Source organism: Condylura cristata, unplaced genomic scaffold (assembly GCF_000260355.1).
Source record: "Condylura cristata isolate star-nosed mole 26May11 unplaced genomic scaffold, ConCri1.0 scaffold00025, whole genome shotgun sequence".
NCBI lineage: Eukaryota > Metazoa > Chordata > Mammalia > Eulipotyphla > Talpidae > Condylura > Condylura cristata.
In genome coordinates this window covers 24,680,670-24,706,538 of record NW_004567126.1, presented here as the reverse complement: position 1 = coordinate 24,706,538, position 25,869 = coordinate 24,680,670, and the positions used below count along the sequence as shown (strand labels likewise).

The following is a 25,869-nucleotide window of genomic DNA, read 5'->3' as shown; positions in this document are numbered from 1 at the left end:
GCTGCCGGCGTGGCCCCGCGAAGTTGGGGTGTCACAGTTGCTGCCTAGCTGGCTCCCCCAAGTCCCAGGTGGTAGGAAGTCTGGGTCTGAACTCCCGAAGAGTGGGGGGCTTAGAAAGCACATGGCGCACCCGCGTCCTTCCCCCAACCGAAAAAGTCAAGGACAGATTCACCGACGCGTGGTCCAAAGGGGTCAGGAACCCATCGCAGTGATCCGCGCTGTGGCCTTTTAGGACTCCGGAGGGACAATGAGGATGCCCAAGGCCAGGAGGAATAAAGATGTCCACCTCTTCCCCACCCAGAGCCACTGGCGCCCCAGCTTTGATTCCCCCACGAGCTTCTCCCCTCAGCCTGCCCTGAAGCCCTCCACCTCTTCCTGGGGCCCGTGCGTCAGAATTTTATCTGGCTCCTGCTCTGTAAGACAAATATTGCGGGCGGTGAGAGAAAATGAACCCGGCTGTCCAAACTCCCCAGTCAGTATTTTTTCCGCTTTCTCCCTGCAAGCTGTTAAAAACATGCTGTTCTCTTGTTTTTGTGTTTCTTTTCAGTTTGGTGCTGGAATAGTGCCTTCTGTTGTATTTTCTTCCTCCCATTTTTTAGGTCTTTAGCATGCTGGAAGTACAACAATCAAGCCAATCTAGAACAAGCTTTCATACTTCCAAATTGGGTACAGTGGCTACTTAGCTAGTACAAGGAAGGTTAAACTGGCCTCCCCAGAACTCAGGGACAGCAGTGGGGGGAGGTGGGGATTTAGAAATTCTTTCCCACAAAACGTAATAGGAAGTTTTCCTTTACCCTTGTTATTAAGGCAGCACAGAATAACCGGAATGTCCTTTTTGTTTGCTTTTTTTGGACAGTCAACAACTTAGGCGTGCTAACTGCATGTGGTGATCACATATTCTGAAACCCTAATTCTTTGTGTCTAATTAAATAAAGTAAAATTGTTACTGACTGCAATTTAAGAGACAGACATTTTCTTTTCCTGGAAGAAAGCAGAATTTGATAATAGTGAAAGTTTAGTAACCAGTGGACCTGAACAGTACTGCTCAAATTAGGTCTGGATATATTCTTGATGGTTTTAATTTTGACTATTTTTTAGATTTGCATAAGTACAGTCTGGATTATTTGAATGACCACTTTAAAACCCACTACTACACACGCTCAGTGCCTACATTTGCATGTATGGTTCAGTGCTGCTTTTATGTTTCTGGGATAATGAATAAAGAACAGGTGTGTTGAACATGAAAATAATGTTTTCATCCACTAAATGAAACCCGAGTGGCATCAAGGAACTCCATGTCTTTAGTGCTATTCTATCAAAAAAGAGATGTATCAGTTTCCTACTGGCACCAGGGGAAGAAAAATGTTCTTATTCTTTTGTATATGTGTATGTGTATAAAAGAATTGGGGTATGGGCCAGAGGTATAGGGGGTGAGAAGATTCACCAGAGACAAGAGTGGGGAGCAGAACAGGCAGATCTACTGAAATACACTGTTAAGGGGAGCAGTGGAGAGGTCTGTTGCAACTATAAATGGGTTAGCTCTCTGGCTTGGGGTCAAACTCAAGCAGCAGCAGGGATAGTGCTGAGACTTAACCCGGAGGCCACCAGGGAGGCCCCATTCTTATTCTTTATGTTAAAAGTCTTCAGAGAGGACTTCAGGAAACAAGCACAGAGAAAAACACATTGACAGTTTCACACATGTTATCAACCAGACATTAGTTGAAGGTGAGACCAGCATGGACATACTAACAAAAATTAGCACACTGATGCTAAGCTATTCTGTGTAAGTTCAGACACACTTTGCGTACCCAAGCACCATGAATTGGACACCTAAGGGACAGCTATGATTACACATGAAGTCACAAGTTGGTAAATTAGGCCTCAGAAAATTGCCTGTTTGAGAGTCATCAATTTTGCTCTTCAATCCCAACCTCTGTAACCTTGGCTTCAATCCCACCTCCCACCCCATCACCCCAATAAAATGGAGTCAGCCACCTCTGGGACCCTTTCTTGTTACTGTGATGTGAGAATGAGACAGGTGGTAAACATGCAGATGCTAATAAATCCTGCAATAAAGAAAGTGATTAAAACAGCCTGCAGCAGAAAGAGGCAATTTCAAAAACTGGGCCAAGTGGAAACTGGAACATAAACCTAAGACAGTCTTCTGGGGAGTGTGGTCCATGTACCTGAATCACCTAAAGTGCTTGTTTAAAATGCAGATTCTGGGCCTCCCTGGTGGCACATAGGATTAAGGCTCAACACTATGAGGCTATCAGCAGCTATCACAGCACGAGTTCGATCCCCAGCCAGGGAGCTGACCCACAGGGTGAAGATGACCTCTCCTGTCTCACCCGCTGCTCCCCTCAGCAGTGTATTTCAGTCATTCTGCCTACTCTGCTCCCCACTCTGTCTCTAGTGAATCATCAAACCACCCTCCCCGGCACCTCTGGCCTGTACCCCAGTTCTTGTATGCAGAAATAAATAAACCTTTTTAAAAAATTTAAAAGTAAAGTGCAGATTCCTGGCATCCACCCAGGTCTGCTGACTCAGAACCCCTGAGAAAGGGGAGAGGCATTTTACCACACACCCCTTGTGACAAGTCTGTACATCGACATTCAGAAGCCACTGATTTAAAAAATTCATCTAGAAACAAAATAATCCATGTCAACAAACAAGCATCTGTAGATCTGTAGACGGTGGGGGTGAAAGGGTTGGGGACTGGAAGACTCTTTGCAGACCACAGAAAAGGCAGGTGACAGCTAAAACGACTGATCAATCAGTGACTCTGTCCCAAGTGGCTGTGGTTTCGCCAGATTAAAATGACCCTTCTTTTGCTGCCCTCCTGGGAGTTAGCTACAGACCACAAACTCGGGCAGTGGCCCTGCACCGGCTCTGTATTGCCCTCTTCTCTCTGTTGCTCCTCTGCCTCCTCCCTGTGTCTCTCACACCACCAGACACTATCAGCCGGGGAGACCCGGAGACCACAGCAGAGGGGAGGCTGAAGAGGAGGGCAGCCCTGGGGATCCACAGGACCTGGTGCACTAGAACCCCGAGTTCTGACAGGCTCATACAGTTCACTCATCCAGCAAATGAAGGGAAGCAGAGTCAGGCTTGCTTAGTTTTTGCCAGAAGCTGTGTAGAGAACAAGAAGCAGGACAGGCAGATGGGATAACAGCTCTTGTCACAGCAGCAAAGGGGCAACCCCCCAGGAAGTCTGGAACTCTCCGCTGTGCCTTCCAGCTCCCTGCCTCTTATTTTCTAGGCTTGCATCCCCCACATGGGTCTCAGAGCTTCCAGATCAGCGCTCATTCAAGAGCTGATCTCTGCAGTCTCAGAGCTGGGCGAGAAGGCAGGAGGCAGGGAAGAGTCTTGTATGTAGGTGGTGCCATCAGGGCAAACCCAGACATGTCATCTCACTGAAAGGCCATCAGGAAAGCAGGAGGTGGTGGAAGGTGGAAGAGGATATGTGTGTGGGGGGAGAGGGGATGGAGATTGGGGTTTGATGAAAGAAAACCTGAGACACAGGAAGGCATTTCCCAAGGATGAGCTTCATTTTTTTTTTTAAGATTTAATTTTCTTTCTTTATGCATACAAGAGCTGGGGTGCAGGCTGGAGTTATGAGGGGTGAAAGGATTCACCAGAGACAGAGTGAGGAACAGAACAGGCAGATCTGAAATACACTGCTGAGAGGCGCAGTGGGTGAGACAGGAGGCTTGCTGTGTCATGTGAGTCACCTCTCTGGTGGAGATCAAACTCATGTTGTGTTGCAGTGGCTGCGGATAGCTTCATAGTGCTGTGCTTAACTCCTTGTGCCACCAGGAAGGGCCCAGAGGTAAAATTCTTACCCCATTTTTATGACTGGGAATATCTGACGAAGACTTTACCTGGAGTTATACAGTGAAACTGAAGCAGCTGTGAAGCTCAATCAGGGGTTACCAGTGCTCCCTGCTTCATCCTCCTACCTCCATGTCGTGTTTATTCATATAAAAAAGAGGAGATTTCCAGAGCAAAACTTTGCTTGAATCCTTGAGTTGCCAAAGAAACGGGACTGTGGTTCTGATTCAGGGCAGTACCTACCATGATTGAAAGAGAATATGCTAGAGTCTGGAAGAGTCAGACTAACCTCTCTACTCCAGGAATTATTAGTTGTGTGACTTTGGGCAAATGACTTCCCCTCTCTGAATCTTGGTTTCTGCATCTGTAGAGCAAAGCTGTCCAACTTAGCTCATGTAATTGTTAAGATTAAATAATACATCTAGATTAGTGCATGACAAAAGTAAGCTTTCAAATATCAGTGATTACAGTCATTGTCTACGAAGGAAGTAGAAACAGGTAAGGAAACATAACAATTCAGCTTTGTCAACCAAGAGGACCAACGTGAATGGATAAAAGGAATATGTGATTTACCGAAAGAAAACCTGACTCATGACCTTCCAGCAAGTTTTCGTATTGGTAATATGGAGCAAATTTTACCAGACTTCTCTTAGGTTCGCTGTGAGAAACAAGCCTAACACAAAGCCTTGTGTAAATAGAGAGCACTAGGTCAGTGTTAGCAGTTAGGGCATTTGTTACCAACAGCTCAAGGAATCAGGTGCCTCAGCCAACACAGAGAGAACAGGCCCCAAACTCCCCAAGAAAAACAGTCAGAATTAGCATTTCCTCTAACTACAAGGGGTAGATTTAAGCTAAACCAACCTGGAGATCAACAGGTGCAGTGGGTTTACTCAAACATTTTCAGTCTCTGAGTCCTCTTACTGGCGCTAATGTACTTAGCACAGACAGAATCCCTGGTTCTCTTGCCAGATGCTGTCCACATGACAAAAACTCTTTGTTAAGGGGAAAAGGCCAGGCACACAGTGTTACTGAAGTGGAGGGGTGACATTTAAGCTGAAAATATTTGGCAGTGACACACAACTCCTAAACAGGTAACTAAACTTTAAAATATATTAAGATTGGGGAGCCCTCCCTGGTGGCACAAGGGATTAAGTGACAGCACTAAGAAGCTATCCACAGTCACTGAATCAGGAGTTCGATCCCTGGCCTGGGAGCTAACCCACATGGCAGACCTCTCCCATCTCCCCACTGCTCCCCTCAGCAATGTATTTCAGTCCATCTGCATGTTCTGCTCCCCACTCTGTCTCTGAGAATCCTTAACTCCCCCTCAATCCCTGCACCTCTGGCCTGTACCCCAGTCCATGTATGCCTAAATAACTAAATATTTTTTAAAAGGTTAAGATTAAATAACAAAACAAGGGTCAGAACACTAAATCTTGCCATCTGTGTAACACAGAAGGCACGCGTGTGCACTTGTGTGCTGATTTAAAAAGTTACAGGACAACATGAACAATCAACACTGGTTGGTATGGGAAGGAATCTGGGTGGGAGGAGAAACAGAAGGGACATTTCCAGTTGCCCATGGTTGGATTTTTACTATTTGCTAAACTCCAGATTTCAAATTTCACCTATTTTTCACTAACATCTTCTTTCTGTTTCAGGCCCCAATCCAGGAGACCACATTTTTTGTAGGCTTTGTGAATGAGGAACCACAAAAATGTTCCATATTCAAACCAACCAATCTTGACTCTTGGTTACTACGCCCCAGACTGTACCCTGCCCAGCTTCCCTGTGGCGTCCGTAGACGTGAATAAACAGCCTCCTCCTGATCACTCTTCCGGTCTGCCCTGCTATGTCCACAGGGTACAGCCCAGATTTCTGTCATCCCTTATCACCATGTCTTGGATTAGGCACAGTCAATATGAGGCAATATTTTTCAGCATCTGGATACACTATCCCCAGGCTTCAACTAGACAAAGGGTTGATTTAGCCACAGCAGGGATTACTTAAAATAGTCTTGGTCCCCTGAAACTTCTCCCTGTGGTATCCCTTGAAGACTTCTTTTTCACTTCCTTTTCTGATCTGCCCAGTATTGTTAGGAGAAAAGCCATCCAAGTAAGAAAGGACTAGTGCTGAGGCCAGAGACCCCCTGGGCACAACTCATATTTCAGCAGAAATCCATCTGGGACTGTAATCAGAAACCGGAATTTCCACTCACTTCTAGGACTTAAGGAAATCAGCTCCCTTTTGGATCTGTGTGATTAAAATTAGCTGCATACCCAGAGTGTTCTAGAAAAGCCCCTACAAAGACTGAATGTGTTATCTGCAGACTGATTAGGACAATCTACCAGCTATGGTTAGTAGAAGCAGATAAAGAAGGTGGCTAAAAAAAAAAAAAAGTGTAAAAACTTTAACTGGATCCTGTTCTTCTCTCTCCCATCTTCCAAAAAAGGAAGTTAATGGCTGTGGACTTCAAAAAGGTCATGAAATAGGGAGTCTAAGATCATGGTTACAAGAGACAGTCAAGCTGGGTTTGAATCCCAGTTCTGCAACTTTCTATCTTGGGCAAGGCATTTACTATGTCTGAACATTTGTTTCCCCACCTTTAAAAGGAGGATAGTAATAGTTACTGACTTCGTTAAGGTTGCTGTCAGGAATGTGTGAGAAAGAAGCAACTCGAAACATTCCTGACATACAGCAAGTGCTTATAATAGATGCCAGTTAATATTTCCACGACTCCTCCATAGAGCAAATCTACTTAGAGGGTGTAAAAACAAAAAGCAAAACCCAATAATTAAAAAAAACAAAAAAAACAAAAACCAAGCCCCAATGCATTCTCCAGATAGTTCTAAGATCAAGTTCAAAGACCAGTATCTCTCAGGTGTTACACATTAAGAAGGGACTCTCCTACCACTTCAAAGAGCTGAACTGGTCAGTTCTCAGGACTTTTCAAATGCAAATTTTACTTCCTTCTGCAAATGTTTGCTTTTTACCCCATTACCTAAGGGAGGAGCAATCAAAGGTATTCTAAGGCCTTTCACTTCACAGGGGCTGGATCCCTATTAAGTGCCCTCACCACCCCTTGAGCTTCTTTGCCCTGAATAATATGTTGGCATCTGACGGCAGGCAAGGGCAAGACCCTGAAGATTCATATACCTTTGGTTTGCCTTTGATGTTGGTAAAGGCAACGACATAGCCTTAAGACGATGTATTTGATGTGGTTTGCTCATGTCTGAAATCTTGGCAATGAGCAAGTGGCTGGTAACTACCTCTGAAAGTAGTTGTTTTCCCCTCTTTAAGTGAACACCTATCTTTTATTACCTATAAGTACAACCAAGGTAACGCCAAACAGAACTAAGATGAACTGAGATGAACTGAGAATAGACTCACCGTGAGTTGTCTACCATGCAGACAATCACTGTTGGGATGGAGATCAGAAGTGATGGGCATGGTTTTCTCCAGAAATTTCTGCAATGATAGCAATCTAAGAATGCAATGCAGGAACACAGCTTCTAAAGAAATGTAACCCAGATTTCAAATTACATTGGAATCTTGACACTAAGAAAACAATCAATGCTGAAAGGAGGTTCCTGAAGGAAAGCAGAGCTCTGAAATTTTTAGTGAGAATAGGCTGCCCTCTGCTGGACACTAAAGATGGTGCAGCAGACAACGTTTCAAGTTTTCAGACATAGTGGGGAGTTCAAGAACACAACCCAAAAAACATGGCAGCAGATTACAACTTTGAAGCTCTTTTTTAGAATACCGTCAGTAATCACAGTGACTACAATCACAAGAAAGGAGAAAGGGCTGAGCTTTTAAAGTCATTCAGGTTCTTTCATAAATGTATGTTAAAGAACTAGCCTCCTATTCTGCATAGCCCCACAAATACATCACTGGAAAGAAAAAAAAAAGGGGACGGGGGGGGGGGAGGGCACATTACAGGAGACTCTGGGGAGCCTTAGAGACATATTAACACAGAAACCAGGAAAAAGCAAGACTAACTCATGAATGATGCAGGGTATTTTCTTGTGGGTTGAATGAACATATTTCAGGTCACTTCTCTCAAAATAAGATTAACCTTTGCTCTTATGTCTGAGGGAGGAACAGCAGCTCCAGGGGAAAATGCAGAAAAAATAACAGCGGCAGAATAACAAAGGGGAGGTCTATAGTGTACTTGTCTCAAATAAACTGCTAAGTATCTAAAAATTACAGAGCAGACTCTCCCAGCCATCCTGAGCAGGAGGGCTTAATACCCACACACAGTTTTCCTTTTTCATTCTCTTACTGAAGACAGTCACAGACTTTTGTCTGAGTAGGCGAAGCAATGCCAAGCAATCAGGCTGAATTTAAAGGTCAGGCACTCTTGCTGCAGCTTGGAACTACCTGCTCGAAATTTCTCATCCCACTTAATTAATTAAAATTTTAAAAGGCACTCAAAGGGATCTGAAAATAAGTCCCCACTTCTTTCCAGATGTGTTAGCATTCAAATGTCCTGAGATGAGAGGCTCCATGGAAAGAGAACTACAGTAAATTATTAACATCCATTAGTGTACTTCTGTATTATATTAGTTAATTGTTTCCCAGAAAGCAGTGCCTAGACAAAATGGGAGACAGGACAGTTCATGTTATAAGCTAGAAAAAGTAGAGAAAAGGGCTTGGGAAAAGGGAAGAGGCCTACACAGAGGTCTGGGTAGCCAGGGGTCATCACTGGGAAAAGGCACTAAATATTTTACTGATTCAGTTATCTTGGATCTTTGCTGCAACTATTTGCCTTCCAGTCTGTAATACCAACAACAGTGGATATTAGCAAAGTCACCCAGGGAGTTTTTACAGGCCACTAACTCTGAATTCATGGAGTTAATCCAATAGAAGTATTTTTTAAAGGGTCCCCAGGTGCTTCTCTCATGCAGTTCTGCTGAGAACTAAGAATCACAGATCTATAGCTATACATTCTCCAGGACTGAACCAGGGTGCAACCAGCAACGGATCAAGAAGCATACCCTTCCCCACTTGGCAACTCAGGGTCTTAGAGTTAAAATGACAAATTATAGGCCAAAGGCCCAAGTTACCAAATGCTGGTTCTGCAGGCAAAGGAAGGTTAAACAGAACCCTCAGAAAGCCGTACTGGCGGGAACCAAGAGATAAGCCTATGAAAAACCCTTGCCAGATGTTTGCCTTAATTCACACAACCTTGGAACCACCAAGACTCACTTTTGTTTATATTTTTTATCTCCAGGTATGAAAGAAAAAGCTCAGAAACTAGAAGTAAAATCCAAACCAAGCAAAAAAAGCCATGGTACCTCGTGGTACTTTATGAAGTTACCTCAATATATGCTTACATTTTTTTAAGGCTCATATTCAGGTAAAAGGCTATTTACTTGTTATTTTTCACACAACCTACTAATGCTAAGAAGCTACAAGAGGAATGGGTCTGTCCATGTCACTACATTCCATAATCTCATCTTCCTTATCTGAATTCCCCTCATTTCATTTATCAAATTTACTGGCTATAATCTGTTTCAAAGTTAGAACTCCACTGCGGAAAAGAGCCAAAGACAGCTTTCTGCTTTCAGAATCACTCACTACTTGGTATTATTGAATTGCATTTATCACTGCAGTCATCTTGCAGTTGAGATTTCTTTTCCTGGCAGGGTACCTCATGGGTAGAAATACCCATACTTAGGAACATTAGACTCTCACAGTCTACAGAGTCTTAATCCAAGAACATAAGATGGACTCAGGAACTCTCTCAGGCACAACCTGGACACACTGATTAATTCCTAATGGTACTTAGTTTTTCTGCAAATAAAATAAAACTCACACTGGATTTCCTAAAGTTGTTGTCCTTGAGTTTTCATAATAAACATTCTCATCTATGTGGCTTGTGGAAGGTAGGTCTATACGCTGAACAGAGAGAGTAGGGATGATACGAGGAGTTGATCTCCCCCAGTTTCCAACCTCCATCAAATATTTAAAAGCAAAAGAAGGTGTCACCTTAAGAAAAGGAAAATCAAACCGCCAACATTTATTGAACTTTTTCTTTCACAGAAAATAAAGTATGCTTGTAATGTAAACACTGACACATGAGATAAAGTACAAGGATCAGGAAGACAAAGGAATTGGACAACACTCTTGCTTCCACGCTACAATCTTCCTGATTTCATGTGCATGAACCACACATGGCTATAAAAATTGGACAAATTAAAGGTAGCCTTCATTTAGATTTAAGAAACTCCAGGGAGCCACTGAAATCCACAATGCAATACAAGAATTCGGAACTGTTGCACAAAAATTAAAGCTGAGCCCATGTCCATGTATCCATTTACCCATTATTTGATGTAGATGTGTAAGAATAAATTAACACACGAGTTTTAATGTGACTGTGGAAGCAAAGATTAAACTGAGCCTCTCTTCCCCATTTCAGAGAAAATAAAATTAACCAAATAGAAAGCAGAGCTGTGTGATGCTGGCTAGAAGACAGGACAATCACAACTAACTCTTATTTCAATAAATCCCAAAAAATGCAAACCACAATAAAGAACTGCCCACTGGGCTTAGCCCAAATGATCACTCCAGAGCTAAAGGTGCAGAATCAATAAGGTTTTCAAGGTTCTTTCCCAGAATTCCAAACTAGGGGTAATGGCCCAGATAAATGCTTGGGATGAAGAACTAACTTGGTCTAAAACAAAGGATCTGTTTCTAAACTTGAGTTCAGCAATAAAGATCATGGTGTATGGGCTTCAATTTTGTGATTCAAAGAGGTAATGACTTTATCAGATGACGCCTGCCAGGTGCCAGGTAACTTTGATAATGGATATCTACCACAATCTGGTTCAGCAATGGGTCTCTGTCCTATGACTTAGGGCTCAGACAAGGCAGTTGAAGATCTGGAGATGGGTGAGCCCTGGAATTGCCAAGTACACCTACTCCCTCACTCAGGCCCATAATCAAGGGCAAATACCTGCAGCCCTTCATTGCTCGATACCCAACAGTCTACCAGGAAATAAGGACCTCTGACACTCGACCCTTACAGGGAGCAGAGCAGTCACCAGGGCTGACAGTGACTCACTGAAGGAGAAATGCTACTCTGACCAAGTGTTTTGAAACTCCTTTTCCCAGAAAAAAATAAATTCCCCGCTAAAATGCAGAGTTTTAAAATGCATTTGTTTAACATCACATGAAAGATACCTTCCCAGATCATTTTTCAAAACACCTAAATACACATAAACACCCCTGTAGGATTTGGCAAAAATAAAATCAGCTTTTAAAAGGGATAGGAACTTACTTCCAAGGAATCTCTAGACCAAACACCTTGTTTTATGCTATGTGACAAGAAATTCTTGCTCAGAAGTCTTTTCCCTGTATAATATCAAGATGGTAAAGCCAATTAGCATAGATAGGTAGCACAGACAAATGGATTTGATTAGAAATATGTTGCCCACCATGGAGCTCTACTACTGAACTCTTAATTTTGCAAGAAGCAGAGGGTGTTAACCACTGTGAAGGACATACACTATTGGACTGGCAGGAATGGCAAGAATTTTTTTCTTAAAGATTTATTTTATTTACTTATCACACAAGAGCTGGGGTGTAAGCCAGAGGTGTGGGGTGAGAGAATTCACCAGAAACAGAGTGGGGAGCACAACAGGCAGACTGACTGAAATATACTGCTGAGAGGAGAAGCAGGCAAGACTGGAGAGGTCCGCTGTGCCATGTGGGTCAGCTCCCTGGCCCAGGATGGAACTTATGCCGATAACTTCATGGTGCTAAGACTTAACCCCTTATGCTATCAGGGAGGCCTGATGGCAAGATTTTTCACTGAAAACTCTCCATCCTATCCCATATCCAACCATGCATGGCAATATTTGCCTCAGAAAACCATAGTCAAGTGTTGAGATCTAAATGTCAAAAATCTTTAAACAGCACATGGGTTGCCAGCCTATCTTCTCTCCAGTTATCACACTGCACTGTCCAGGACTATTTCCTCTCCAGAGCTTCAGGTCCATTCTAGAATTCCTTTGGACAGGATCCCAAAACAAAACTTGTACATGGTAACTAGCCATTTCTTCCCTTATCTTGTCTGTTCTCCCTTCTTGGCATCAGTTTCTTTGGAAAAGCACCTCTTTGTAAAACAAAAGAGGAAAGACAGAGCCTTCCTATTTGCAGATACTGGGCACAATTACACTTAGGGAAATAAGGCACCTATGAGGTGACCCCAGGCTGACTGGGGAATGGTACTGATTCTAGGTCCTGTATGGCTACAAGGAAGCATAACTTCCCAACATAAGCAATCTGTTCTTGCCACAAGCCAGGCTGCGCCGTAAGACACTGGTGAGATGGTCTGGCCAATGGAGATCGAAAGAACTCAAAGAAATACAGAGGAGTCTCCCTTAAATAAAATGTTACAGTCCCAGCCAGGTATCTGGCCAACCACATTCCTTCAGGTACTGTTTCCGAGTTGAGTGAGTTAGAAAGGGAGAGCACTGGAGGGGAAGGCAGGCAACCTGGCTTCCAGGCCCCGTGCTGATACTCACTGGCTGTGTGAGCTGGGACAAATCTCTCCACCTCCCTCCTTAGTCTCAGTCTCCTCATTGTAAAAGGAGGGAAAGACCACCTGCCTTGCCTACCTCACACTGCGTCTGTGAGGATCAGATGAGATAATGAGAGTGTCTTTCTTTGAGACGGTGCCTTTCTTGTAAACTACAAAATGCTGCATGTAAAGGTGAAGAAATAGTATGTACTTTATACATTTCAACTGGTCCTTACCACTACCTATTTGATCATCAGTGCCCCACGCAGCAGGGACTTTGAACACAGAACTCAAAAATAGGGGCTATAAGTATATACTGGGTTGTTTAAAAAAGTGGGGTGTGTGAGAGAATTTTTAATTTCTCTCAGAAAGGGCCTCTGATTCATTAATTAAAAGTCTGTTGTTAGAATTCTATCTGTTGATAGAACGAATTTTCTCCAAATATGTCCTATATAGTTATAGTATGGTTTGTCATTGCCTTTACATAGAGAAGTCTGGAACTCAAGAAGTAGCATGCTAAAACTAAAAAAGAAAACGCAACCCAGAGAGTTACATTTTGTTGCACAATACAATAAATAAAATGAAAACAAGGCATCCTATACCATGAAATTCAGTCACAATTCCTCAAATGGTTGCCTTTTTCCTGAGGTATCTCTAGGACAGGGTTCTAGTCCTGTGAAGTGCTTTAGTGTAACTTAGTCTTGTTGGAGGTGAAAAGGACATTTAGGTTGGCAATTAGGGTGTGTTCATTTTCAGCACTAGGATTTGAACAAGAAGATCTGCTAGGAGCTGCCGAAGAGCTTCGGTGGAGAAGCCCACATAGCCCAAGAGAGACTTGCTAATTCTCGGATGACAGGCCAGAGTGCGGAGAACAGCTTAACACAGCCGTCCAGGAGAGGGACTTTCAATTCTTCCTGTAAGTTGGTTCCGCTCTTCTCCGCTCTAGTAAATAATTGAACAGAAGAAAGACAATGAGATGTAGAGCAATATATCTACCAGACTTTAGGGTTGTTCTCTGCCTATCTGCAAAAAGTTTACATGCAGAATAGAAACACTGGCAAAGGTGAACAGGACTGCTTGACCTGCCCAAAGCACCCACATTCCAGTACATGTGTCAAATGATCTTTATTACGAGTGTTACAGTGATGACTGCAAGGAGCCACGCCCCTGGAGTTGCTAGTTAACAGGATGCTTGTCCTTTGGGGCCACAGGCGTGTTGCTAACCTCCACTTTTCTTCCTGAGTTGCTTTGCTTTCCGAGGTTTGAGGATGGTGTAGTTTGCATACACTGTATACTGATCTGACAGAAAGGGCACGTAGAATGCCCGCAGCAGCTTTGAAGATCTGAAAAACAAAGAGGTTAAAAAAAAAAAACAAAATCCCAAAATATAAACTGATTACATGAGAACATTTGCCATTGATTGAGAAGTGATTAAAGAAGGGCCTCCCTGGTGGCTCAGGGTTTGTTAAAGTCTCAGCACTCTCAAGCTATCTGCAGCCACTGTAGCATGAATTCGAGGACAGGGAGTTAACCACATGGCACAGAAGACCTCTTCTGTCTCAACTGCTGCTCCCCTCAGCAGTGTATCTCAGGCAATCTGCCTGTTTTGCTCTCCACTCTGTCTCTGGTGAGTCCTCTCACCCCTCTCCCATCTCTGGCCTACACCGCAGTTCTTATATGCATAAATATATAAATGTATTCAAACACCCCAGTTCTTACATGCATCAATAAGAAAATCAACGGAAATAAACTAAGCTATAGTGAAAGTTATATTTTTGAAAGTAATACATTAAAATCTGCTATTACTAGGACATCATAAAAAATTAAGGCCAAATATCTCATTGCCCACACCAACAAGATAGTCACCCTAAGTATCCACAGCATGATCTTTAGAATAGTTCTAGCTCTTTATTTGCATTAGAATATGCCACAGAACAGATCCAGGTCAACGGGCAGACTACTATTACGGAAATGAACTCTTAACACCCAAACAGTTTCTGCCTCTAAGAAACTGTAGAGCTGTCCTATGCTCAAATGACCCTGACTCCAGCTCGAAGTGTTCCTGGAGAGGTGAAGAAAACTGTTCCAGCAATGCTTAAGTCAAAGAAAGAGTCTGCACACAGCTCTTGTGGCATGATGCTGGCAGGATATAACAGATCCACTCATTACTGAAATACAAGAACAGCTGAAAACCTGAATTTCTCATGACCTTGCAAAGCACGTGAAAAATACACATTTATTGAACATTTACCACTGGATAGGCACTGTGCAAAGTACTTACACTTTTAAATATATTTAATCCATCTAGTAGTCCTGAGGGAAGGATATTTTCCTTATTTTATAGATGGAAAATTGAGACTTAAGTGGGCTCAGATCATACATGAAGTGACAGAGCCCTCATTCAAATGCAGGTTTCACCCCACAATTGGCATCCTCAACCATTAGGATTTATCCTGCATCCCAGGAACAGGCTAACAGGATTCATCACCTCTTAGAAAAAGCAGCAGTGATAAGTTTCAAATTCCATATGAAGTATTACTTACTGATTGTGATTTCTGAGTCTGAAAATCAAGAATTGGCCCGGTTACTGCCACCCTAAGTGAAGTAGCTGAAGGGTGTTCCATTGCCAGTCCTAAACTTGTAAATGTCATGTCAACGTGGCATTTGTACTGGCAGCCTACCCCTGGGCTTGGCAGACTCTTGCAATGCCTGCACACAATGATATCGTGCTTGGCATACACACCTCTCGAAGACTCTTCCCAACTGGGACGCTGGCAGTGCTCTGTGATCATCAGAGATGCACTTTACTTCAATAGCTAACGGTTCAAGGGCTTTGACAGAGAAAAGAGGTTGGGAGATAAAATGAGGCTTCTGCAACAAAATGAACAGGAAGGGAAAGCACCTACCTCAGTCAAAAAGAAGTTAAGCTAGCCTTTCTAGCAAAGCTGCACAGGTAAGAGGAAGGTCTCAACAGAGGGACACAAATGTAATAACGAACGCCTATCACTAATGAAGGATTGTTTCCATTCCAGCTCATTCTACAATAAAAGTTTCATTAATATAGTCAGTATTTATTCTAATCAGCTCAGTCCTTGGAACAACATTGAGTCCACTGGATGCAAGTCTAGTTTTTTACTTTCTTTCTTGGACAATTCCTTACTATCTGGGAGGCTGTTGTTTCATAATTTCATTTTTTTCTAGAGTCTTGCAAAGAACAAAGAGAAAGTATGCTTATTTTTAAAAATCAATGAAACTCGGCCCTCCCTGGTGGCGCAGCGGGTTAAAGCACTGCACTGAGAAGCTTGAGCCACTTCTGCATGAATTCGATTCCCACCTGCCCCCGGAGGAGACCACATGGCGTGGCAGACCTCTCCTGACCCGCCCGCTGCTTGCCTCAGTGTACTTCGTCAATCTGCCTGTTCTGCACCCCACTCTGTCTCTGGTGAATCCTCTCACCCTCCGCATCTCTGGCCTGTACCCGAGTTCTATATGAATAAATAAATAAATCTTTAACAAAAAAAAAAAATCAATGAAACTCACTGTATCTTGTAACTACTGTATGGTCAACTGCAATCATTTATATATCTAATGCACTTGGCAGTCTTAATTTTTCTGTATCTTGGATTATTTACAACTACACTTTAGAAAAAAGGCTAATAAGAAAAAAGAGTAATTAAATCACTGAAAAGGATGGTGATGCAAAAGTGAAATAAATCAACACAAGTGCATTATCCTTTTTCTTATTTCATCGTCCAAAGTATTGCCTCATCTTTCAATAAGGTATAAAAGGCCAGCGACATTATCTTTGGGTTCTGCTTTTAGTTTTCACTGAAAACACTTGAGAATTCAGAGTGTTATATTTTTCTGTCCATAAAGGCAATGAGAAGAAAACTGCCACTGGAAGACATTTCACAACTAGATGTCTGAGAAGATGAACACAAAAAGACAAATAGCAGCACTCCACACTGTAATGAGGATGGTGAAACTGATCGCAAGCAAAATTTAGACTACGCATCTTTAGATGAAAAAAATATGACAAGGATTTTCTCAAATTCCAAGAATTGGCCAGTGAACAATGTATTTCTAAGAACACAAAGGAAATAAGGTATTTTCATCCAGTTAGTCATTCAACAGGAAGGACTTAATCATATGCAATGTTTTACAACAAGAACTTGGCCCATACTCTTATGCTAATGGGGCATATGATCATATTCTTTCATTTTTTTCTAATTCCGTATGCCGACTTTGATTTGGTACAGCTCATAAGTGAACAAATACTGAAAGCAGGTTAGTGTACAAAAGTGTTGGAAGGACCTAGATGATGAAAAAAGTTTTGAAATTCAGTGGCTTGGGCATTCTCATTGTTTATAAATGTGAAAATGAAAATGTTTGACTTATGGAGCAAAGAGATAACTTCTCATACAAATTTAGGAGACAACAAAGTTTTCAAAAAATTCATCAAGTTTTGCATTTGGTGAAGCAAATGCAAGAGCCAGAAGTAATGATAAACTAGATGCTATTGGACATATTTATATCTGAAATCTGGAATCAGGCATGTGTGCGTGTCTATATCACATTCATATGCTCAAAACCAGGAGAATACAGAGTAAAAAATTGGGGTTGTGATATTCAAATGACATTAAAATTTCAAATAAAACAATTTTTTTCTATGCTTTTACATCTTTTTTTGTAAGTTATTTATACAATAACTAGAAAATAGGCCCTGCCCCGTGGTGCAAAAGGTTAAAGCACAGCACCATGAAGCTATCTGCAGCCATTGCAGCACAAGTTTGTTCCTGGGCCTGGGAGCTGACCCACATGGTGCAGCAGACCTCTCCTGTCTTGACCAATGCTCCCCCCTAGTGGAGCATTTTAGTAAATCTACTGACTCTGACTGGTGAATCCTCTCACGTCCCTGCACCTCCGGCCTGTACCCCAGTTCTTGATGCGTGAGACAGAGATGAGTGAGAGACAGAATGGAGAGCAGAACATGCAGATCCACTGAAATACATTGCTGAGGGGAGCAGCTGGCAAGACAGAAGGGGTCTACTGCAACACGTGGGTCAGCTTCCTGGCTGAGGATCAAACTCATGCTGCAGTGGCTACCTATAGCTTCATGGGGCGAAGACTTAATCCCAGGGAGGCCCTAAGGGTTAGTTTCAAAAATCTATAAACAAAAGCAAATCAATAAAATTTGATTAAAGAGACAATATATAAAGTGTTCCTCAATCAATAAGACTGCTCACTAAGAAAAAATGACCAAGGATAGATAGAAACTGAGATAAGAGATGTAAATGGCAATCTTACAGTAATCAGGGAAATGCAAAACTAAATATAATTCTCAACAATCAGATTTGAAAAGTTAAAAAGTCTGACAGAGTATCAAACACTGGCGAGGAATTAGGAAGTAGATGTTGCTAGTGGAAGAGGAAATATGTGCAGCCACTTGGAAAGGCAATTTTAGCAGCATCAAAACAGAAACTATGCTGTCCCTGTCCAGGCCAAAGGCCTCTAACTCTACTTCCAACACTCCGCTTTCTTTTTATAGCCTACTTTGTTTCCCATTTGTTCTCAGAGAAAACTTCCAACATACGTAAAAGTACATGAATTACTTGTAATAATTCTTAAGAAACAGTAGACAATACTTCAATTTTAAAACACATTAGTGCCTCCTATATGTAGCGCTTTCTGTGCTGGTCCTAAAGGCAGAAAAATCTTTGCTCTTACATGAATAGTAATCTAGTTAGGAGAAACAAAGTAGGGATGGTGCACAACCGGAACTTGGCATACACCGAGTGCTAAATCTCTAACCAGACATTGAAAGTGACAACACACACTCAGAAGCGTGGACAAATAATGAAGATTACATAAGTATGGAAGAAGTATTTATTATAGACATCATTTGATTTTCTCCATCCAACATTCCAAAGTACACCAAGCAAGAAAAACAACTTCCCTGTCCATAGCTGAATCTAGGACAGCTTAGTTTTAAGTGTTGTCCACTCAGCAGCACCTAGAGAATGATTCTTACTCAGAGCCCAACCCCCAGGCCCCGGCTTACCTGCCCTACCTCCCTGTGTCCCACTTTCCTCCTTGCCCACCATATTCCCTCCACACCAGCCTTTTGATTCCTCAAGACTGATTCTTTCCTGCCTCTCTGTCTGGAGCACCCATCCACCCTCTTTTTCTCATGACTGAGTCTATCTCGTTTTTCATTGCTTAGCTGCAGAGTTACCTTTGAGCGATCTTCCAATCATCCCAGGAAACCCTAGGTTCCCACGTCTGTGTATGTTCATTATATTTTCACAATTTATCATTGTTTAATTCCTGTTTAACCTCTTTTTTCTCCACCCCACACCCCAGGCTTCAGGGGCAAGGCCTGCTTTACTTGCCAATAAAGCACACTGACACATAGTGTTGAAAAACAAGTGATGGAAGGAAAGAAGAGTGAACTGATGAAGACATTAAGGGAGGAGTATTTGCACCAACGAGATCTGAGTTTTACTCCAGCTGGCTCAACCACAAGCGGCTGGGCACCATGTCAAGCAATGGGTTAAGGGCCGGAAACACAATGAAGGACACGAAAGAGCTTCCGCTCCCATTGAGGAATTATGGGTTCACTTGAATTTGTGGTTTGGAATAACTGTTTTGCTGAGGACAAGCATGGGCCTGACGTGGCTACATTAAGAAACCCAAGCAGCATCTTCAGTCTGCCATGCTTCCTCAGGGCACAAGCATCAGAAATTCGGCATCAAATTCTAGGTAATCTGTTTAAGAAGAAAGGATGAATTTTTAGGTAAGCCTGAACAAAACTACTAACAAAGTGAGGATTAAATATAAGGAGGTAAGAAGAATCTATTTATTACCAGAGCTTGGCACTGGAAAATCCTTATTAGAAGATGAACCTCCTTTCCTGCTGCAGATTTTTCCTTTAATAGTATTGTCTATTTTTAACGTATAAAGCTACTAATTTCTTCCAGGAGATGAAATGAGGAAACAGTCAATATACAAAACCTCGGAGCAGGGAGGAAAGATTCTCTCTCTCCCTCTTTTTTTTAACCAAAAGAACAAGTAGGCTTGAATTCTTCATTTCTAATATTACAGATATTGGTCTAGATTAATTTCTTTACCATCGACATGTTGAACATGACTGGGGTCTTTTAAATTTGTTAAATGTATTGTTGCTGGGAAAGGGAATTCAAAAAGGTTATTTGCCTTTGTAAAAGTTGGGCACTGGAATAATGAGTGTGCGGACACATTCATACACATGGAAAAGAAGATCAGAAAAAAATTAGAACAAAATGAACATATGGGTTGTACCACAACCCACACAACAATGTCTATTAATGAGGTGAAATGCTCCCAGGGGAGCAGAGCAACACAACTAAGGAGACGTAAAGCCGGTGCCTTTATCAGGGACAATGAAATACTTCCCTCTCAACAAGGAAGCCACCCAAGGGATGCAAGGATGAAACAGCCCCGGACAAAGCAATTGCCTGAGCAGCATAATTAGCTGACAGCTCAGAGTGCTTTCTAATTCAATTACCAGCCCTGTTTATCAGGGCTAGGGAGCATTCTGCTGTGGAGACTTAAGCCTGCTCTTGCTGACGTCAATGGAAGATGGCTGCCAGTCCCTGATGCCCTCAGTTCAGCAGGCACAAATGGAAATGCTGGGTCAATTTTTCATTTTAAAAAGGAAACATTTTGGGCTCTCCCTGACGCAAAACATCTTGGCACAGTAGGTTAAAGCATAGCACTATGAAGCTAGCTGCAACAGTTTTAGCACGAGTTTGGTCCTGGCCAGGGAGGTGACCCACATGGCGCAGCAGACTTCTCCTGTCTCACCTGCTGCTCCCCTCAGCAGTGTACTTCATCGATCTGCCTGTTCTGCTCCCCACTCTGTCTCTGGTGAATCCTCTCAGTGCCCCTGCACCTCTAGCCTGTACCTTAGTTTTGTATGCATAAATAAATACATCTTAAAAAAAGAAAGAAAGAAAACATCCTAGTACTCAGGGACTCGCTTTCATTTTTATCCATCCATCCATCCATCCAAACAAGAATATCCCCTGTGAACATGTACTCTAGCCCAGTGCCAGTTCTCTTTCTTTTTTAAGCTAGTATCTTCCCTCCCCGCTCTCAGCTCACATTTCAGTGGCAGACTGTGGCCAAGCCTCAGCACCACAGCACTGGCCTTCCACAGCCATCTTCAGTACTGAGGAGAGTCAGAGTTACCTCAAAATCTAACCTTAGCACTGGTCATCTCAGAGTCCCATATCAAAGAATTTACATACTGCTCAGAAGCTGGTGTGAGACAAAGTAACTTTCTAAATATTCTTTCAAAGGGAAAGGGAGTGAGAGACATCACCATAGTGGCCAGTAAGTAATGAAGATGTGACATTTATTACTCTTTTCTATCAAATAGAAAGGACACAGGATTTCCTTGCTATACGATACACTAGAATGTCAGACCCTTGAGGACAGAACTTTGTCTAACTGTGGTATCTCCAGCTTTCAAAACAAAACCACAGAAAGTGCTCTACAAATACCCTGTGAATAAATGACTCTGCCCTGACCCTAAACTCACATCCTGTTTACCTCCCTCCCTTCTGGAGAGTTTTTATCTTCTGCAAGGTAAAGGAAATCTAAAAATCACACGCAGCTCTTTGTTCTCTTCTTACCTAACAATTCCATCCTAAACCCACAATCTGGTAGAGACAGAGCAAACTAGGAGTGTACAGTGCAGTGGGGAGAGGAAGCTGCTGAGATTCACAGGGTGTTACAGCAGAAGTGAGATGTGGTGGGCATGCACACTGGCAAAGAAAATACTAAAGCCACTGGTCTCTCCAGGTTCAGTTCCCACAGGGTCCACTGACTTATCATGACCCACGTGAGCAGAATGACACTTAATTTTCAGTAGGTGTGTCCAACTGACTTCTGACATCCAGCAAATGCATTCATAGTTTCAACTAGTTGGTGGCAACCTCCAAAGAGGCACATGGTGCAATGACTTGGCAGTCTCTTGAGGCAACACTTGCAGCAGGGCTGCACCAAGACGGGGGAGAACTCCATAGAGAATCGTTTCGCTGGTTCGTGGCCCCAGCGAGTCACCTGATACATCATAACCTCCTGTCCAGTCACCTTTTGCCAACATTCAGAATGAGGGAGTTAAGAGTTGCCATTAGGCAACCAGACATTTTATAACCTGCAGTCCCAGCTAAGGTTGCTAGGGAAACACTTTTGCAGTCTTTCGTTGATCTGAGAGTTATTTAGAAGTGTAGGTATATATGCTACATTCATCATTCCTGTAGAAAAGAGACACCTAACAGTCTTCACGAAGGTGTGTCTGCCCCTCCTCTGAGAGGCCTCATTTGGGCTACCTCTACATGACCAATTCTAAGCAGCATTAGAGGCTACGTCAGGTATTTGATTCTAGCCAAACTTTATAAAGATCAAATAAATGAGTATACTTTAAAGTAGTTTGAAACTTTACCAAATAAGGACATCTGGTGTTCCTGAAATCCTACCTCTCCCTTTTTTGCCTTTTTTGGAATAAATCTAGTTTTAAGAATGTGACATACATCAAATGATTAATAAATATTTTCAAAGACCCCACAATAAGCTGGGAGTTATAGAGAACCAGTAAGGGATGGGCTGTAGCTCCCAAGTGTGCAGAACAAACACCAGCCATTGGCCCCGGCTAGCTAAAGGCAGCCACCGAGAACACGGTATGCACTTGTCAAGTTAAGGGTCTCGGTAACGTGGGCTTGGAGCACAGATGGACTGTACAGTCTCTTTTGAGAAAACTAACTTTATGACAACAGAGAACAGACGATCTGAGCTTCAAAAGAGTAAAATTTATTCTTTCAATGGCAGCATATCTCAATGATGCAGTAGTTGAAGAACAAAATGATCAATAAAGCAGTGATGTTTGGAGCCAAACCTAGCCTGGGGCAGCTAGCTCTGCCAATGAAGGGTCTCGGGAGAGCTCCTGGGAGAAAAGGAAAACCCAGGAAGGAAACAGAGAGCACAAGAGAATAACAAGCAGATAAAGAATTACAGACGTCCATAAACTCTGATCTCTTCTTCCCTACTGTTCCTCAGTATTCTTGGCATAGCAGAAGGCGCTGGAGGCACCACTGTGATTGATGTGTAGGGAAGACAACAGTACTTCAATTACTGGTGAGGAGGGAGAACTGATTCTGCCCAACGGATCTGAACACCATCTGAAGCATGTCAAACTGTTGGCCTGCAACCAAACCCCGCCACGGGATGCAGTCTCCCTTTCCACCTGGGTAGTAAGAAGCTACAGATGGAAACAGCCTGCTGGACTATTTGGTATACCATATGGCTCTTCTGCAAGAAACCTTTAAAAAGAAAAATTTCAAAAATTATCCAATTTGGATGAAGAATGGCATCAAAAGAGCTGTGATGGTTTTAAAACATGTCCATAAATTCTTTGACACTTCTAGAATCAACAAGGAAAGTTTAAGCCTCTCCCCCTGAACAGGGGCCTAGTCAATGGTTTGCCTTCAATGACCAGAATGAGGCAGCTCTTGTATAAAATACAGGCTAGGTGAAATCTAAGGTTAGGTTACAAGGAACAACGCATCTCTTAGAAGCCAACCACCACATTATAAAGAAGCACAGGCCACGTGGAAAAGCCATATGTAAGTGTTCTGGCCAACAGCCCCGGCTGTGATCTCGTCAACTGCCAGTGTCAACTGCTAGACATGTGAGAATGTCTCTGAGATGCCTCCAGCCCCAACTGCCACTTGGTGGTCAATGCCCCCAAACTCTAAGAATTGCCTCAGTGACCCAGTTAGTCCCCAGAACCATAAGGGAATAGTAAGCAACTGTTCTTTCATATTGCTAACTCTGGGTTGGTTTGTTATTCAGCAATAACTGGAATAAAAGCTTCCAACTAACTTGTCCTTTACAGAGAGTACTCCAACTGTCTTCTTATCTTCCAGAAATAATTATTTCTACTTGAGTTTGGGTTAGGGCCTGCGGACACAACAACTGACACCCACTGGACTACCACACAGGACCAAAACAGAGGGACAGATGCTGTCATTTCTTCTGGGATTCCTTTCTTCTGGGAGGCTAGAAATCAAGTCATAAATACGTAAAACGACAAAAACCAAAAAACCTCAGCTCAACAGCACTGTGGTGGACACCTGTTAAAGAACACAGCAGAGCCTCTAACACAGCCCCCATCTTACTGCTGAAAAGGCCCTCAGCTAGAAAACGTCCCTTTCCTACCACACCAGCTGAAGGTGCTGCCCTCAGCCACACTTGCACTGACACTTCACCAGGTTTATAAATTTGCTGGGCGGAGAAATCCTGCCCTTCCTTAATCTCTCTAAATTACCTCAAGTCATTAATCAAGCCAGCCTAAAATTCAGTTAGATGAGGCTAAAATGCTCTAAAACAGGAAAGAGTAAAATCTCACAATCCAACAACCAAAGGTGAAACTCAAGCAAGGAAGACAAAAGAGAACTGGGACGAAGGAGGAAAGAGTGGGCAGGAGGAGACTGCATGAGGCAGTGGCAGGGCCTCCTGACTCCTGACTGGTTTCCAAAGCTGTCACAGGACCTGTTGCACAGAGCCAACGCCAACATCCTGCACAGGCATTTCCTACCAGGCACTCCAGCCCAACCTCCTCAGCACGCTGAGAGAGAAGCCACTGCTGGGCTGCTGTGGGCTGCGCTGCTCCCCACGGCCTTGGGAATCCAGGGCAGGCGTCACATCCACCCACTTGTCCAGCTACTCCACACAAGGAGCAGCTATATTGCGCCTCAAAGGAAGTGAAAAATCCTCCTGGATTTCAGAATATGTAATACAACCACAAGCAGCCAGTGTCCTGGGCTTACAATGTGATAGGGCCGGGGAGGTGCTCTTGAATGAATATCTTTGAGCGATCAATCTCTGGCTATGGGCTTATTTAAAATTTACATATTAATATGGGCTTAGATAATACTTCCTATTAGAGGTAGCTAATGCCGCTCACATTTCACAGGCAAGAAAAAAAAAAAGGTGATACTGTAGACTGTGTAGAAGCCAGACATAGCCTGGGGGGCTTAAAAACCTTTATAAAATCAGCTAGAGACCTGACAGACTCAGGGTGAGGAAGGGGTGGGCTTGGTACCTGCTGTGCAAGGGGTGAATGACAAGTGGTCATTAGGTCTTAGGCCTGGAGGCTCTCTCAGTCAAATGGGACCTGGGGGCCCTAGTCCTCTGATAAAGCAGTCTACAAGGAAAGAATGGCTACCATTCTCCAAACAAACTGATAACACTGTTTAGAGAGTCCTTCTTCATTAGTCTGAGAGTAAAAAGCTTTGCTTATCTTCTAACAACTTTGGCAGAAAATTAACCTTTTCACATACTTGTAGATCATCAAAATGGCTAAATTTGTACCAATCAAAATATTGTACTGATAATCTTTAGGTTGCTTCTCTCTGGAGCTGAGCCTCTACTGACAGACATCCACTTGGGATAAGACTTTTTGTTGTGCTGATAATGTCTTCAAACAGACTGCGTCCTTTCCAGACAGCTGAGATCCATCTAGGCTACCCCAAGGAATGTCAGCAGTCTCAATCAAAAAGTAAACAACGGGCGAATCAACATGACACACAGACTGGGTGAAGGAAATGTATCTGTGTGCTCCAAGCTCCTGTCCTGCTTTCTGGACAAGACCCTGCATTCTGGCCACAATAAGGCAGGATGTCCATATAGCCCAATCTGCTCAGGAAAGTTCCAGCACACAGCTTGATATCTTGGTCTTCCTACTAGTTTCGAGTTGCTTTGTATGTATAACTATAAAAGTTACTATACGTAAGGACACATTAATTCTTTTCATTCCTTTGAATAATCTAGCTAGGTAGCAACTATTTTTTGATTTCCAAGCACGCCTACTGAGCTGGCTTCAGGACACAGCAGGAAGACGCCAGGTCCCTCTAACTGCTGACTCCTTCCTACACATCCCCTGTGTTTGTCTTTAAAGCATTCCACAGAGTAGAATTATCTATTGATTCTAAGGTCCAAGCTGCTGAACATATTGTGAGGGCCAGGAAGAAGGGGAGCTTGTGTATGCTGTTTATCACTGTACACCCACAATCCATCACACAGCACCAGGCAGTGTTTAATAAATGTCTGCTGGTTAGATGGATGTCAGCTGGATGGACAGACGGACAGAAGGGTAATGGAAGACGGGGGAAATCTCTGAGTAAACTATAAAGAAAACAGATTTAAATTTTAGGGAGCTAGATATTTAAGAAACTAACCCTCTTAACAAATCTAAAAGTTCACTTGGTGGTAAGGCACGTTTGTTTTTTTAAACTGCTTTTTACATTTTTAAAAAAGATTTATTTTTTATTTATGCATACAGAATTGGGGTACAAACCAGAGGTGCAGGGACAGTGAGAAGCTTTATCAGAGACAGAGCGGGGAGCAGAACAGGCAAATTGACAATTAAGTACACTACTGAGGGGAGTAGTGGGAGGGTC

The 25,869-nt window shown here is 42.9% G+C and overlaps 2 protein-coding genes across 10 annotated transcripts in view; both read right to left on the bottom strand.

Annotated features, from left to right (window-relative positions):
• The window catches only part of PPP2R1B (protein phosphatase 2, regulatory subunit A, beta), a 44,195-nt gene extending 36,684 nt beyond the window's left edge, over positions 1-7,511 (bottom strand). For 4 of the 7 annotated variants that reach the window (XM_012729589.1, XM_012729590.1, XM_012729592.1 and 1 more), the window contains exon 1: positions 7,225-7,509. In XM_012729589.1, the coding sequence (XP_012585043.1) occupies positions 7,225-7,284 (60 nt within the window). In that variant the 5' untranslated portion in view covers positions 7,285-7,509. Of the gene's footprint in view, positions 1-7,224 lie in introns of all 7 variants that reach the window. The other 3 variants (XM_012729587.1, XM_012729588.1, XM_012729593.1) reach the window with 3 other exon arrangements.
• Positions 7,512-11,569: 4,058 nt separating this feature from the next.
• ALG9 (ALG9, alpha-1,2-mannosyltransferase) overlaps positions 11,570-25,869 on the bottom strand; it is a 62,666-nt gene continuing 48,366 nt past the window's right edge. For 2 of the 3 annotated variants that reach the window (XM_004689275.2, XM_012729769.1), the window contains exon 15: positions 13,477-13,707. In XM_004689275.2, coding sequence (XP_004689332.1) covers positions 13,584-13,707 — 124 coding nt within the window. In that variant the 3' untranslated portion in view covers positions 13,477-13,583. Of the gene's footprint in view, positions 13,307-13,476; positions 13,708-25,869 lie in introns of those variants that run through there. The other variant, XM_012729768.1, reaches the window with a different exon arrangement.